The sequence below is a fragment of the Helicoverpa zea genome, chromosome 11, assembly GCF_022581195.2.
Source record: "Helicoverpa zea isolate HzStark_Cry1AcR chromosome 11, ilHelZeax1.1, whole genome shotgun sequence".
NCBI classification, from domain to species: Eukaryota; Metazoa; Arthropoda; class Insecta; order Lepidoptera; family Noctuidae; genus Helicoverpa; species Helicoverpa zea.
Window position 1 is genome coordinate 5,205,616 of NC_061462.1, and position 17,288 is coordinate 5,222,903.

At 35.8% G+C, this 17,288-nt stretch overlaps 1 protein-coding gene across 1 annotated transcript; it reads left to right on the forward strand.

Annotated features, from left to right (window-relative positions):
• Nucleotides 1-2,648: 2,648 nt before the first annotated feature.
• On the forward strand, nt 2,649-16,769 carry LOC124634480 (roundabout homolog 2-like). Its single transcript, XM_047170078.1, has 15 exons — nt 2,649-2,999; nt 10,273-10,465; nt 10,899-11,002; nt 12,077-12,230; nt 12,398-12,602; nt 12,693-12,876; nt 12,965-13,419; nt 13,496-13,784; nt 13,857-13,972; nt 14,292-14,503; nt 14,780-14,934; nt 15,014-15,145; nt 15,390-15,544; nt 15,688-16,119; nt 16,216-16,769. Exons 1-15 carry the CDS (start codon nt 2,891-2,893, stop codon nt 16,255-16,257), a joined length of 2,937 nt encoding a protein of 978 aa, XP_047026034.1. The 5' UTR covers nt 2,649-2,890; the 3' UTR covers nt 16,258-16,769.
• The last annotated feature ends 519 nt before the right edge of the window (nt 16,770-17,288 follow it).

A 17,288-nucleotide genomic window follows, 5' to 3' on the forward strand; every position in this document is an offset into this window, starting at 1 on the left:
CGTATGTCATTTTATAAAAAGAAAATGTTCGGTAGCTGGTAGAATTGAATAGTAGAAAACTTAAAAGTTCAAGTTTAGAGTCATTTACATGTAAATATTTTTTTTTAATCAGTTAAAATGGTAAATTGTAAAACCCTAGGTAATTCACTGATGAGTGTAAAATAATTAACTTTTTAATGGGCGCTAACAGGCTACTGTATTAAAAAATATGCGGTTGCCCAAACTTATTTTTTAAGGTCATATCAATTCTTTAATCATGGTGGAATGAATATGCATTTTTTATTCATTAAACGCTCAGCCTAATTGAGCGTGCGTGCGAATTATGATTTAGTGACTGCGAACGAAGTGTCTGTCTAAATAAAAGAGGCAATTTATATGCCAGAAGCTCTGGAATTAGGCCAGATAAATAACAATAACGTCTTTTATTATAATACCCATAGCGTATATATGCTAAGTTGTTCTTTTTATGGATTTGAGCTTGTGGACAATAAAAATATTGTAGCCAGAATGTAATGAGCTCTCACACCTCTCTTTGGTTCATGTTTTGAGATGCAGCGGGAGGATTTGTTCTAGTTCCAGAGCTCAACATTGTGTGGGCATTTTCTCGGATTGCTAGTACACGCACGTACGACGTAGGCGACATCCGTATGGCTACTGTTTTCCTCGCTGATTACAAATGCACTGAATTTACTTCTTGTTTCAATGTGGAAATAAAAACGCAGTTTGTTTACTGATTTAGTTGCAATATTGTGACGCCCACTGCAGTTTTTATGAGATTTCTTTTTATGAACACAAATATTTTTAGAGTCGTAACATGGTGTTCTATTGTTTTTTGTCTAAGGTTGCATCATTGTAAAGAAATGATACAAACTGAATAACATGTTGTGGTTCATTAAAGTTTCTATAAAACTTTACATATATGGTAACGGGAACCCTGCTTTTACAAAAGCAGAGCTATCATGAAATTAAGTAAACTCGTTAAATATGATTACTCGGCTGGAATGTCCAATTTGCATGGATATGATGTAAAAACTGAAACCACATGGCGGTGTCAATATCTTTCGTTATCGGGACCAGTTCAATTAGCAGTCACCCTTTAATTAAGAGAATGTTAAGTATGCGCGTCATTGCGCGCCTCATGTCACTGTTTATTTTTAATGTAGGCACAACATTATCAGCTTTTTAATCGCTACGGTTGGATATAATATCTAATTGGAAGGTAAAATATTTTCCCAGGAATTTGAATTATTTTAAATGTCGAACGAATTACGTGAAGTAATCCTTTGAGAGGAATTTCAATTTACATTTAAACGGTTGGGCATTTCGCAATCCTAAATCGTGTAATAAGCCAAAATGTTTGCTAAAACCTAAAGCTGCGAAGTTTACGTAATCAAGGAGTACCGCCGGCAATTTGGCTATAATTATAACTTGTTACTAAATCACAGGCGTCGTTAACATTGCTCGTGTGGGCACAATTTCATACGTCCTACATAGTTATTTCACCTTGGACCAGTCATTACGAGGCGTTTTATGGTACATTCAGAACATAACTCAATATGAAAAAGTTCAAAAAGGATTGAAGAGCGCCCAGCCTCACCTATTAGCAACTCACGCATGTATGGGTTGTATTGTGCGAACTGTGAATGACCTCTTCAGCATAATAATGGGCGAAGGGATGCGCAGGAGCGCGTGCGGCGGAGGGGCGACCGGTTTGAAATTAGAACGTTTTTTATTCGATCCCATTGGCTTTGTCGGCACCCGCCTGGTGCGCATGCGCTAACTCGACAAATGCGTCAAATGAAATAAGCCGTATTTTATTCCCTTTCCTTTTTGAATGGGCCTTTAAAGTTTCGATCGTGGGGGTTTGTTTGGACAAAAACTTAGTAAAGATTATGGGTTCGCTTTTGTTGAAGTTTTGTATAGAAATTTAATATCGGAGGATTTGTGATTGATTGGACACACATTGGTTTTTTGAACCTCAGCTCTACTGATGCAGATTGATGCGTAATAATAATTTACAAACTTGGGAATTTCAAAGGGTTGCTAATATTATCCAACCACAAACAGTTTTGATCCAGAAGATAAACTTGCTATTGAATCAAATTGCAGGAGAAAAGTCAGAAAAAAAACACGCACGATCGAAAATATTTAGGCGCCAGGTTAATAGGTACTTCAACGATAAGCTCCCGAATAAGTAATGTAAGCATGAAAAAGCAAAATAATAAAATTGTTCCCATTTGCGGATACTAAAATAAGCCGTAATCGTAATTCAGGCAAATTGACTTCATTAAAAATAATCACCATTGCATTACGAGGTGCAATACTTTCGCAATACCCACAAAGGTGAAAATAAAAGCTTTAAAAGTTCGTTTGTTGTAATAAAAAGTGGGTGAGTTTGTTTAACAGATCATAAAAAAGTTTCTCCACTGCAAAGTAGTCTCGCAACTGACTTAGAACAAATTTTGTTTGTTCACTTACGTGTTTACGAAACTTTGCTCAAAATACAATACTTTACTTCTGTGACAGTCAAATCAAGTGATAATGGTTCTTTACACCATAATAGAGTTACATAAAGTTTGGAGCAGTCGCCTATCCCCCCATTTGGGACAGAGTAAACAGAGATGAGGGAGGGAGGTGCGATAGTACGACGCAAGACTCGTAGCCGCATGGTCGTGCGAAGCGCCCGAGCCCGAGCCCGAGCTTCGAACGCGATGCCGACTTTGTTTACCGAACTTTTTATTCAAATAAAATGACATTTTGAATTTCGAATTCCAAACGCATGGAGATTACAGTATGCTAGTGAAAAAAATAAATAGTGGAACTTCTTTAGTGAAATTGTAAACATGTAAATTATCGATGGTGTGAAAATTAATCATAATTTGGTGGCAGTATGGTGGATGCTGGTGTTAATGAGTGCGATAACACCATAAATGGGAGGAACCAATTTGTGTTTCTTGTATTTGTGCATTTACTTCTCATTGGACTGAATGGAACTAATGGTAACTATTGTTTTATATTTGTTTTGACTTAAAACTTTGTTTAAGATTATTATGTATTGAATAGTAGTAACATGTGCCTTAACTTTTTAAGTTATGTAAATAGGTATTAGCGCGAAGTTTTTAAACTATGTTTAAGTCGTGTTTTAATGTTTGAGAGTTAATCTCTCAATCAACCAAAATTTAATACATTTGCGTAACTGCAATTAGTAGTAGAAAGCTAGGCTTTACAAAGTTATCTTTGGCAATAGCTTTTAAAATAGAATAGCATCATTAAACTTGTCTTATGCATGGACACATTCAACTTCTATTGACAGAATAAAAGGAAGACATAAAGTTGATACGTCAGTAAACGCTGCTATACATCTTGATAAACCAATAACTATATTGACCATAAAGAACCACACTTTATTGACCCTAAGTACTGTTTCGAAAACTTTTTTCAATTGAGCGGGACTTACATTTTTATCAGATCGCTTCACCATCAGGTAATTAAAAAACAGTATCCAATTAATAAAATGTAGTTCCTGTTCGGTAGCCGATACAAAACAATGTAACCTTTTTTTTCTCTTTTTTTAACGCTACCTTAATTAACGTTAACGGTCAGTTAAGTGGAGTTTGAGCCTTTACGAGTTTATAGTGGGAACTTTTTGGCCTCATTCCGGTAATGGCTATGGTAGACTGTCATTATAATATATATTTATAAGCAGCAATTATCTTTAGTTAGTTACCTTTTAATTGGCGATTTAATATTCATAGAAAAGTAAATATGTAAGAAAATGTATTCAACCTTCAACTTTTTTAAAATATACTAGTTGGAATAAAATATAATAGAAATAGCCAATAACATTTCACTAATAAGATGAAAAAAAAAACATGGTTGTAAAAATTTGAATTTAAATTTAGAACATTTTCGTTTTGAAACGAACTTTCTTATTCCCACATTTTCAACCGCGATGCTGCTCATAAAAGCTTGTATTTTTATAGAGTTTTCTATTTTATTGGAATAAATTATACTTTTATTTGGTAGCTTGTACGAAAAACAAAATTGGTTTCCAATTAGAGAATAGGAGTAGATTGAAGGTAAGCAGATTTTATGGTATCTGATTTGAAATTAGAATTAGGCATCAATCAATGTACCTATTGGAAATAACAATTTGACGACTGAAAGTTTGAAAAACAAACTTCTACCTTTGAAATAAGAACTGCTTTAGCTTATTTCTTGCAGTTAGTATTTTCCCGAATTTTTATGTCAACAATACGTTCAAAATATTCGTTAACTGGGCGGGGTTTACGTTGTTTTGCGTTCTTCCTTTGTCTTCAGGATGGTAAATAGAGAATCCTTTTCGGGTCTACTGAACATTGTTTTCTATGAAAATGTTTGTCAAATTTCTCTTGATCAATTTAGTTAAATTTGTTCTTCGATAAAAAGGATTTTCTTTATTTAATAATCGATAGGTTTATTTTACATAAGTAACGGAAATAAATCAGAGTCTCAATCACATTTCCAGATGACGTCATAAGTAGATAAAAGGCATAGATTATTAATTAAAATATACTTATTTATCATTTACGAAATAGGCAATCATTTATGCAAACCGTAAAGATACTGATGATTCAGTTGTAAACATTTCAAGCATTGAGTTGTAAAGATTTAAAAGTGAACTATAAAACTTTTAGGTAAACTGGCAAAGGTCAATAACCTGAAGTCAGAATAGCCTTTTATAAAGCTAAGCGAGTTTGACAACCGTGAGAATTGGCAATTCTTTATCCGTATCTTACTTTAACCAATAAAACGATTATCGATCATATCACGTCATATTGAGGATCGATAAAACGATACAAGTTTTCTGCTATATCAAACCTATATCATACTTTTCCAATACCCATAGGAATATAATACATTTAGAACATCGTAAAAAAGTTAGATATTAACATATTGTACCGTACATTTCGATTCTAATAAAGTCGTTCAAAATAATCACATTACGCCCATTGTCCAAGCAGTCCGATAAAAAAAGTATAACATAAATATATTAATCGATTTATTTCCACTCGCTCGTGGGTGCACGGAGTTACAAAAAGACAAACAAACTATGGTTATATTGTGTCGCGTTATCACTGACAGTGACAGGTATTAATAAAGGACAACTACTGATGTTGTGCTTGTATGTACCCACTTGAGTTGACCGTAGGGCTGGCCGGTAAACGAAATCTTTATTTAAAAAAAATATAGGGCAATGCATCGAGCACCTCCTTCGTAAAATATAATTTAGAGGAGGATTTCATGAAAGTCGGCTTTAAGCTGAAATCATTTATATTTTATGATTTCAAGTTACATGATTTGTAGACAATAAGTGTCTAGAAGTTAAAAACTAAACTAGCTTTTAGCTAATGATGATAGGTACGTTTATGTTTTACCATAAATCTTTTTGCAATGTTAACCAATTTTTATGGTATTATTTAAAATAATCGCAAAGCTTTATTTGATTGTTATACAACTATAATTTACTATAATTTAAAAACATCAATCAAACCCTAAAAGCAAAGAAACTTTTTAAATAATTTTTCGTAAAAACCCTTTCTCGAAAAAGGTTCCTCACCTCTTTGCTTGGCTGCACATAAAAGGCCTATAATTAAATTAAAGACTGCTATTATCTAGTTAATAACATAGAAAGGGCAGTTATTATTTCAGATACCATTTATATCATGCAGCTGTAGCTCCATTATTTGTGTTAAAATCGTGGTTGCTGCTTTAATGTCTTGTAGGTGCTTAAAAGTTGTATTCCAGATTATGCTGATATTAGAAAATGATCTAGGTATTGTCAATGGAGGGAACTATCTAGTAATAAAGTCTGATTTAATTGTATTTTCGGAAAAATTGTGTATGTTTTTTGTAATGTTTGCCACTAAAATGTCATGTGCTATTTTTGCTCGTCAAGTAGGAATTACCAAAATATGTATCTACCTATGCATAAAAAAATACCGGTTGGGTAAAAAGGGTCTAGCATTCTGTAGCTAGGCAATAAAACACATCTAAAGATTACCAATTTTTTTTGACAAAGAATCTATTTCGGGTTCAGAAGCCCAGACTGAAGTTTGCACAAAAAATAACTTCAAGCAAACGTTTGGGCAAAGGAATATTTTATTCAAAGACCACCTTTGACCCCAAACTTTTTATCAGAATAAAATGTTGCGGTCAAACGCTCTCAGTTCGTGCAAAAAGCTTGACTCAGCCTTTTTTTGGAATATTTTTTGACTGATAGGTCTATAGCTAGCGATTTTAGTTGCGTTTTTTATACTTCACGTTTTATTAAAAAATGCCTTTTAGTTTAACTAAAACCAATACTAGAAAAAAAACTTAATAGAGGCATTTATTTTTTTATCGTGAATCCTGCCAGCCCTACCAAAAGAAACAAAACCTAATAAAAAATAAATCACAATTATTACAATACCCGAGTGTCGTGTTATCTGTGTGTCTATCTAAATGCAGTGGAACGGACATACGAACAAACGGACGGTATTGAGAGATCCGTATGTGACTTTTTACAAAGTCACCGCGTCTATGACTTAGGAATGCTTTACAGTCTTACTTACGGATGGTGTAGGCGTCAAAGTTCCGCTTATCTGTAGTAACAAAGTTTAATGTAGCTCTATTAAAAGGACAACTGTATACAATTTATAAGTGCCTGATACTACTGCTTCTACTTATATGGAAGGGTATAATTTGTACTTTCGGTAAATGAAAAGCTATTTTTTTTAAAATTAATCATTAAATTGTGATTTGTACATTCATAGGTAATTCTATTGTAAAACTGAAGACTTTAATTGATAAAAAGTCTCAGATAGCATATTATGTCGATGAACATTGGCACATTTCAAGCTTATATTCGCGTGCATGAAGTAGTCCCTTCGGGTTCTGGTAATTACATGATTAATTAACCTCTAGAGTGAATCAATATCAGTGTCTACATTCTGTGTTCTTGTCCTTGTGCAAAACTGTGGGAATGTCACTACCATCCAGCCATAAGATATTATCTACCAATTAATTAAGTAATTGTTCCACAGGCATAGATTAAGAGCCTTGCAAGCGCAGACATCAGCTCAAAACGTATTGCAAAATGGGTACTAAAATTGCAAAGAGTACTACTTATGTTTGTTTACTTAAATGCGCTAGTCTCGGGAATTACAGAGTGGATTTGGAAATATATTTTGGTGTTAGATATGCTCATATATCGAGAAAGACTATAGGCCACTTTTTATGTATGGTATGCCGAGTAGCATTAATACTACTTGTATATAGTATTTAATTATGATGATACTTGCATTTATAAATGGCGATAGCCTATCTAGTGCAATGACGCATAAACTGATGGATAATCAATTTAGTGTAGAAATAGAGCGTGCCAATCATTATTATGGAATCAGTGAACAGAAACTGTAATACTATGTGCATTTCACTGTAATTATATCAACTTCACTATTGTTTAAAAATGCAGTAGAAGCGATCTGAACTGGTTTCGTTTTACAAAAATTGTTGCATTGTAAATATTAATATGATTAAATTATAATATAGCATTCATGGATTAACATAATCAGGATGTCCCTTTCAATTATTTTGTTACTTATTTTACGCTTTTAAAAGTTAATAATTACTATTTTCATTTAGGTACTCTTTTGACTTCATACTTACCTATTTCATTAGTACTTATTGTTAAGTGATACTGGTCTGCAATAATGACTCAGTTCGACTGTTTTACATTAAACAAGAACAGTGACAGTCTGATAAAAATAATGAGATTGATAATAAAGAAACAGACCACCAAGGGGTGAAGGACCCCTTTTGAACGTCATTTGTAGATTGCATACATTTTCTGACGTCCCGTCTGTCGTGTTCGACTTCGAAGTATGATTCCCACAGATATTGAAGTGGTCTGAATGTAATCAGAGATGGTAGGGTTGTATAAGTGTTTCAAGAGAAAAATGATAGTCACTTCATTTAGAGAAGATCTATTTGGTATAGCTACTTCTATATTGTTTTTTCATGAAGTGGGGAAAACAGAAAACTACATTTTATTTCTGGTCTATTAGAAATTGGATTTCGCCTAGTAATTTTTCTTAATTTCGACCTAAGAACCTTTTCAATATATTATTATGTAGACCTATTCAATAAAGTAGGCCCCAATACTTGGTACCCTGGGTAAAATGAAATAGTTATTTGACAATGTATTCCCTGAAACAGATAATAAGGTTCAACGAAGTTACAAAGGTAATAAAACTATTTTTAGTAAAGCGACAATAACATAGGTATCTCTGATACAAATATTTAAATGAATCATGATACATGAAACCACAATGTGGCTACAATTTAAAGCAATCCAATTAAACAGACAAACACCGTTTATATTTTAAGTGTTATCAACTTGCGTTGCTTTGTGGTTTTACTCGCGTCACATTGGAAACGCGTTTAATTATAATCATATGTGTTAAAAGTACCATATATCCTCTAAGTATACCACAATAGTAATAACTATTTTCAATGTTTTAGGTTTTCCTATTTTCCTCCTTTGAATATTGCATGAAAGTGTCAAAAATATTTAAAGAACGTGAAAAGTGAGGATGTTTAAAAGACTATACTCACAAACTTTCGCATACATGCTTAAATTAAATTAATAGTAAGGAATTACTTTTAAAATAACATACTTAATAGATAAGTAATGAGCACTATTGGTCAGGATTAACTTAGGTGAAGCTCTAGTTTATCTTGGACTAACTTTCAGCTTAGTTTAACTTAATGGATACTTGATATTAAGCTAAGAGTTCTGAGCCAAAGAGAAAAGTTTAGAATAACTTTGGCTTCGTCTGGGAAATAACTTAAATCATACTTGCATAGTTCTAAGTTATTTACCCTGAGTAGTGTTTACAGGAGATTATTATTAAATTATTTCGGAATGAACTACATAATTATGTATTTCATTAAGATATTTTTTATTAAAGTACTGGAAGCCGTACGCATATTAAAATGAATTTTCTGTTATATATCTGTCAACGCTGAAAGTTAACTCATTATAAAATCAAGTTGTTATGTTCATCATGTGATCAGTCCGTTTTCACATCCATTCAGGATTGTTCTTGCGTCAGCTCATCCTTAAACGTCCCCAAACAACATCCATGCATATTATTTTTTAAAAAATAAATTATTTAAAGAATATCAGTTTCTAGGTTATAATCAAAAACGCGAAAGTTTGTAAGGCAAATGTGTGCATGTTTGTTACTTTTTAAAGCAAAACTATCCGTGTTTTTAAACAAGTGCGGGAAGAAGTCGCCTTAGCAAGCTGGTGACAGCTAGTAGAAGCTAGTCGCACATATTTCTACAAATAACACATTTAATCAATGGAACCACCATATAGTGTAAATCTAAGTTACTTCTTTCAGTGTGCGTATTCCAATGTTTTCCTTGACCTATTGTAATGTAGACAGCTGGTTTGATAGATACTTTCAATAACATCTTATTTGCATAAGCTTGTAGGGAGCCAGAAACAGATGTTTTAACAAGCAACTTATGTTCACCACGTGCTAAACGTCTCATGTTATTTGTTACTACTCAATAATAATACGAATTTACATATAACATTGAACATTTTTAATTGTGTAGCCGTTTTTGCGATCGTCTTTTTTTCTCCTATGAGTATCAATGACCCTGGTATGAACATTGTAGATTCAAATTGAATCAAGTGTAATTTGAGATTTCATTGTTAAAGTGTGTGCTTCATGTACTAAAGATTTTTTTGGTTTGATTTTATAAATTACGTATACGCAGTAGTTTTGTATTAAAGTAGGAACCATCATGTGTTTATTGTGGACGCTGATGAGTTTTTAAAATTAAGGGTCTATTGAAATTTAAAATAATGGGAAATTTAAATTATATGTAATTCCAACTTTATAACTTTTGGCATTGATTTATCTTATAAACTATCCTTATATTGAATTTTAATTATGACACAATGTATTTTAAGGAAATATTTCATGTCACATTATTTTAATCGCGATATGTCTACATGTTTTCGTGTTTAAGACCTAAATTGTACCAACACTGTAAATAAAACAAATTGATTGATTAATTGATGATTGTTAAAAATTAGACAAATTATCCTACATTCCATGACGATAACACTTATTTCTAAAAAGTTCAATGACCTGAACTCAAACGAGCCTCTAGCTCTGCAATTAACATAACACTATCTAATTACTACGCAAACCTCCTTTCTCCTCACAGCACAGAACAGAGCGCCCCGCATCAAGGAGCACCCGTCTAACACAGTGTCAGGGCGCAGTGAGCCCGCGACCTTGCGATGTGTAGTCGAAGGCAGACCGAAGCCCTATGTGCAGTGGTACAAAGATGGATCGCCGCTACCACAAGCAGAGGACGGCCATAGAGTGCTTTTAGAAGACGGATTGTTATTTTTAAGGTAACTAATTGTTTTTCACATTCGTGTTTATTCGCGGACCTAAATAAACGATGTTATAATACAAAAAACTAAATATTTCGGACTATGTTTGGATTCTTCTCCTGTTTGATCAATTAGCCACTTTATATATTTGTACCACCCTAAAATAAGCAACTAAGCAAGCCTCAAAAATATGATATCTTTTCAGGATACGATCCTTATTCATTTTAATTCAATTCTACTTGAGATTATTGATTCGTAATGGCAAACCTAGCCCCAAGCGTTTCATAAACACTTAATTTAAGTAAAACCAATTCTAAATTCAAAACTACCACTGCAATCGCAAACCCATTTCACATGCACGTCGGATTTTTCATTACACTGCCTTCCACTAAATCTGACATAACATACACTCGCTTGCAATCAAGACAGCTCACAAGACTTATGTCCCCAGGGTGAACCGGGGTAAGAAGGAAAGCGACGAGGGTGTATACTGGTGCGTCGCACGCAATGTCGCTGGCGAGGCCGTCAGTCACAATGCCTCGCTTAACGTCGCAGGTGAGGCCTAGAACATGCTTAAGTTGGTATTTGCATACAAATTAATGTTTGTACTTTGTAGTACTGTTTAACTTTTGTTGGAGGATTAATGGGTGGTGGTATGTGGTGATGATAGTGTGTTGTGTTGGAACTTGTGTTTTGATGGCAGGTTACGAAAGTCAAAGAGATCATACTGTACTAATCAGCATAGGTAGGTAGTAATCAGTCATAGGGGTATATAAATACCCCTATGACTGATATATACACAGGAGACTTAACTATGAGCATATAGTATTAGAGTAGGAAATATTTGACAGAATTTTCGATAGTCTCAACAATTGGCAATAATGAAGTTTGAATAAAAAGTGGGCAATTTTCTGCTGCATTACTCTGAATTTATACACTTAGTAAACCACCCACACAATAAATTGAACAAAACATGGCACATTTTGTAAACATGCCTCAGTAATGTCGACTGTTTATTGGATCACAGTTCAATCAGCAATTCTCGAGTTAGTGAAATCGTTGAGTGAAACCTTACCTGCTCAGTAAACAGAGTTATAAATCAATCCGTTGTGTTTCCAATATTCTGTAGTAGTATTCTACCTACGCTTTATTTCTCTTATTAGTAAAGGGAACATAGAAATCTGTACATTAACCTATTAGTCTTGATACTTGATACTGCAAATGTAGTAAAGGTATTTTGTGACTAGTTAGATTACTGGGCCTTTTCTGCGTATTCATGATTTCTTGTAGCTATGCTCGCTTCTTAGAGATATTATTACCTACTACGTGCGAAAGTCATGCTTTGCAATGTGTCTTATAGTATGTTGTATGTGTTTAAAAGAAATTTTATTGATAGCGACATAGGTAATCGTGATTTTTTTCTAGGAGTTTCAATCAATTGTTAGGTTTTCAGAACGAATCAATTTATGTTTCCACCGCTTACCGCACCACGTAGCTACGGATTCGCTAAGCAAATCTACGAATTTGTAGAATAAATATGTATGTTCACTTAAAAGATAGCAGGCTCTTCTATTACACGATAGGTTTGGTGGTAAAAGGTCTTGGTAGTAATAAGAACATAATTTCCAGTTCTTCGAGACGAATTCCGTGCTGAGCCAAGAGATGTCCATGTAGCGGCAGGTGAACCAGCTCTATTGGAGTGTTCACCACCTCGCGGTGTTCCAGAACCTTCTGTACATTGGCTCAAAGATGGACAGTTGTACGACGTTGAAGTTAACGGCAGGTAAGGACGAACAATTTTTAACGTTGAATGTAACTAGAAGGAGGATACACCTGTCAAGGTTATTTATAAAAGAAGTCCATAGCTAGAGAATAAAGAAAGCTGAAAATAAAACCGTTATTCAATTGTTTATATCAAAAGCCGTCAATTGATGAGCTTATCCTTTTCAGGGTAACAGTAACAGATACAGGAAGCTTAAAGATCTTAGAAACACTACCGACAGACAGCGGTCTGTTCCGATGTGTAGCATCAAACATAGCCGGTGAAAGGCAGTCGCGAGCCGCGGCACTAATTGTTCTCAGACGACCACACTTCGTTGTTAAACCTAGTAACGTAACCGCCCTGGTTGGGCAAACTGTCGAGTTCAACTGTCAGGTAATAATACATTCCGTTAACAATATGTGTCGAGATAATAGCTTGAAACGTATTGGTATAATATGTCTCAACTCTTGTAATTACTTTTAGAGTTATGATGCAAGCGTAAAAATAACATGGGTCAAAGAAGACGGCTCGTTGCCCTCCCATGCCACAGTTATCCGAGGGCTATTAAGACTGGAGCATGTGTCGGCTATGGACGCCGGCGTCTATTCGTGCCGGGCCGACAGCCACGCCGGCACCAGTATCACCAGCGCTACACTCACAGTTTACTGTAAGCTCTGTCTCTATTTAGAACGATTTTATTGCATCAATAATTCTAACAACTGTCCGTTCTATTTTAATGCGGCCATCTGTTTCAGCCTTACCGCACTTCACGCAAATACCGTCCAATCTGACCGCATGGGAGGGCGATGTGGTTTCCATTCCATGTGAAGCTAAAGGCTTACCTACACCGACCACTTTTTGGATTCTCGAAGGAACTCAAGATTCTTTGCTTTTCCCGGAATGCACGAAAAGTAATACGAGCTTATTATATTTGGACGGGGCGCGCTCTGAACATAGTGGGAGAGTGATTTGCACAGCTGTCAACGCAGCTGGCAGTATTATGCAAGAGGCTTATCTTAAAGTACTAAAAAAACGAAACAATGATCTAAAAGAACCTTCTTTGGATCGTGAATACAGTGTAGATTATGAACGTGAGACGCATATGACGCAATACGAACTAGTTCAAGCGAGGAAATATTTGCAACAAAATGTGTTAGTTCTAAAAAGGATAGAGGCATTATCTTCCACATCTTTAAAAGTTGTTTGGGATGTAAGTAATAACTTAAAGTTTATCACGCTCCATGTAAAGCGACAAAAGCAAGCAATTCACGTTTTTTCCTTTGTAGGTACTGACCGACTACAATGAATATTTGGAAGGTGTAAAAATTTGGTACAATGGAACAACACTGAATTGGCGCAATGCAACTGATGAAGAAATTATTTTATTGAATCCGGCTCATCCAGACGTCCTGTGCTCAAACGGCTCTCTGATGAACGTTGACAATAGTGGTTCATCGAGCTATACCCTAACAGGATTGATGGCATACACACAATACGATATATTCCTGATGCCGTTCTACAAGATGTTGTTAGGGAAACCTTCGAATTTAATGACGGGGTACACGGACGAAGATGGTAAGGATTTGTTTTTCTTTTGTGTTGTTTATGAAATGTGGTTGCATACTTTATGTGTTGGTGATATTTTAGTGCCTTCGGCGCCGCCCCAAAGCGTTACGGCGGGCGTAATAAACGCAACTTCGGCGTGGATACGATGGGAACCGCCACCTGTGAGCACGTGGAACGGTGAACTTACAGGCTACTTGGTGAGTTTTGTTTTTCAATTAAACTTCGATTGTGATTATTGTTTTGGTCGATAAAGTTTTATGTTAGGGACTAACATGTTTAATGTTGACACTTTTATGGTTTCCGACTGTCGTTAGTTGATTGATTGTATGTGTGATTAACTGTTTGAATATACCATTAATTTTAACTTGCGAACCTTTAATTACAAAAAAACACTATATTTTAAACTTCGCTTGTTTTATATAGCTAAATGGAACAGCAATAGTTCAGGAGTCAACAGTCAAAATCTTCAAACTACACTTCTCAGCTTCAAACAACTGAAGATCGTTTTGCATTCAGATCGAGATCCGTGTGGGCGGTAGTACTGGCGGTCGCGTAGTCGGTCAGATGTCACTGGGCGCTCGAACACGGGCTGCCGTGGCTAGCTCACTGCGGGCTGGCGGCCGGTACAGCGCACGCGCCGCCGCTGTCACACGGCGCGGACACGGCCCCTTCAGCGCGCCCGCGCACATACACATGCTGCCCACACAGTCGCAGAGACATTATGTGCAGTAAGTTGTTTAGTGCACTTAATTAGGCTAGGTTGCCTTGAATTGAAGTTCACACTAGCAACAACTTTCAAGTTATTTTGAATGTGATCAGGTTTTAAATCTAGATTATATCTTTTTGGACATTGTTTCTAAGTTCTTTGGCTTTATGCGAATTTCGTCACAAAGTTACGCCACATAAGGCAATCTTTTCCAAGCCACTTTGCCTCATCACGTATCTCAGCTATTTAATAATTAAGCTATCATCTCTTAAATAAAATGCTATGTTTTGTATCGTAGGACTGAACCACCAAAAGATTCCAACATAACGCACATATTTCAAGAAACTTGGCTCCTAGCTCTCGGACTAACATTGTTCTCCGTAATCGCTATCGGCGTATTCAGCGTTTATTACATCAAGCGCCGAAACAATATTCAGAGGAAGAAATCCACTGGTAATTGTCATACTTGTAAACAAACAGTTTGTATTATATCTTAAGTATACGTAATTGAAACATTGATCTCTATTTTTAGGTCAGTCAATTGTGACGGCTCAACAGTGCCTATTGAATAAAGACACTATCTGGTTAAGAGACCGGCCTGTTTTCGCCGCCCCGACCGATCCCACTTTAGACGTAAGCAGCTGTCACCAGAGTCTTCTTCACGGTAAGTTTCGCTTGTTATCTATTCTGATAATCGAGTGTTTATTCTTAAACCTACACTGACATATTTCTCACGATATAAATTCTATTGAAATAGATAGTGACAAATAATTGCGATTGTGATCTGATAAAATGTGTTTGGTTGGACTCATTCAAAATCTGAGTGTTGAAATTAATCTTCGTTCAACGACTACTGAGTTGAAAACGTTTTAAATGGAACCATTTATGGAATCTAACATTATCCTTAGGTGGGCAATCAACGAGCATTCTAAGTGTCGAGCCGGAGTACAGTCTGCCTCAGAATTCCATTCAAGGATTAGACGCTTCGAGTGTCGACAGAATGCGGCGCGGACCACCGGAACCTTACGCGTCCAGCGCCATTTACACTGAACTCAATTTCAAGGTACGCTTTGATAAGCTTTTCGAGAAATCCATTGTTGACTTTAGATAAGATTACAGCTGATTTGCATACGTTAATCATATCATATATCAAATAATTCACAAACATGTTCATAACTGTAGCAATAAATATCGTTTTCCTCACAGGACAATAACGACATCGGAGATCTGAGAAATTGTCCAGAAAGACGATCCCACAACAATAGCATTGTTAGATCGTGCAATGGAAGCATTCAGTACTCGAACGGGGAATGTTCGACGTGTTGCCATAGCACGTCCAGCAGATCAACTAAAGACTATAGAGAGCCGAGACATGAGAACGCACATAATGACATTAATGTCCTAGAGGACGACTGCGCCTCTTGTCATACAAATAGGTCCGGATCAAGGAGTCGACAAGACAAAAGCAAAGTGTGTCCGGCGAGTGATTTAGAGTACGACTATCCACAGTGGCACTGGCTGGGCAGGGAGAACAGTTTCAAAATTCCCATTCAGACGAGTAGACATTCGAATGTAGCGAGGTCGGAGCAGGGCTGTCAAATAAATCTGTGTGATATACTGCCGCCACCACCGTATGAGGTAAATTGATCTTGTTTACAATTTTACCCCTATGCCCATTAGTGTTTTTCATTGTAATGGACAATGCGGATATTTAGATTTAATGCATTTTTTCAGAGTCCAGAAAACAAGACCGTGTATGGAACCCCAAATAATTGACGTGTATACCTTTTTGGAAGAGGAAAACAAAGCAATAATCAACATTATCTTTTCAAATTTTAAGGATAAGTTACGTGAAAATTTGGAAGTTGTTAGTGATGTTCATAATGTGGAACTGAAAAATTAAGATGGTATTAGGTGTAGGTAGATAATGTATAACTTAATATTCGTCAGACAAGATCATAACCATTGTAGTTTAGCCATAGTAGTGCTTGTAATATGTAGATACCGAACTTTTGATATTTGTATCTCGTAATTTATTCCTAATCTATATTCTAGTCACAGTACATAGGACTAGTTTTGCCATTGGTATACACTGTACTTTCTATAAGCTAACCTTTTGTACCGATACTCCACGTTTTGAGGTTGTTAACATTTTTACTGTGAACGTAGATTACTAATTGAAGCCCTGCATTTCACTGCCATATACCTTTAGGATTTTCTAGAATATTAGTTATATAATCTTTGACTGTGATATTTATATTAAATTTGTGTATTAGAAATAAATGTAATCCTAGTGTAATTACCTTTTTCCAAACTCTAAAAAAATCCTTCGCATACCTAACGTAAGAGACAGAACGATTTGATCTCTCTCTCTTTCCTGCTATGTATCCCACATGGTGGTGGGGTCAGCTTTCCTTATTTTTCTTTTCCACTTCGCTCTATCCATGACGTCGCTCTCGGACACCTGGCACTCTTTCATGTCTTTCGACACTACGTCCCGCCATCTGGTCTTGGGGCGCCCTCTCGATCTTCGACCGGGGATGGAAAGTTGCAGAGCCAAATTTCCCACGTAATCAGGTGGTCTTCTCTTTACGTGGCCATACCACCGTAGCCGATTCTCCTGCAACTTATCTGCGACATCACGCACCCCTAAACTTCCTCGCACGTATTCATTACGAATACGATCGAGCCTAGTGACGCCGCACATCCACCTCAACATCTTCATTTCGGCAACCTGGATGGTATGTATGTGCCTTTTGGTTGCAGCCCATGTTTCGCTGCCATACGTAAGGACTGGACGTATGATG

Coding starts and splice junctions, on each gene's coding strand:
- LOC124634480 (XM_047170078.1), top strand. CDS start 2,891: ATGGTGGATGCTGGTGTTAATGAGTGCGATAACACCATAAATGGGAGG. Junction 11,003..12,076: donor TGCCTCGCTTAACGTCGCAG/GTGAGGCCTAGA, acceptor CATAATTTCCAG/TTCTTCGAGACGAATTCCGT. Junction 13,973..14,291: donor GTGAACTTACAGGCTACTTG/GTGAGTTTTGTT, acceptor TTTTGCATTCAG/ATCGAGATCCGTGTGGGCGG.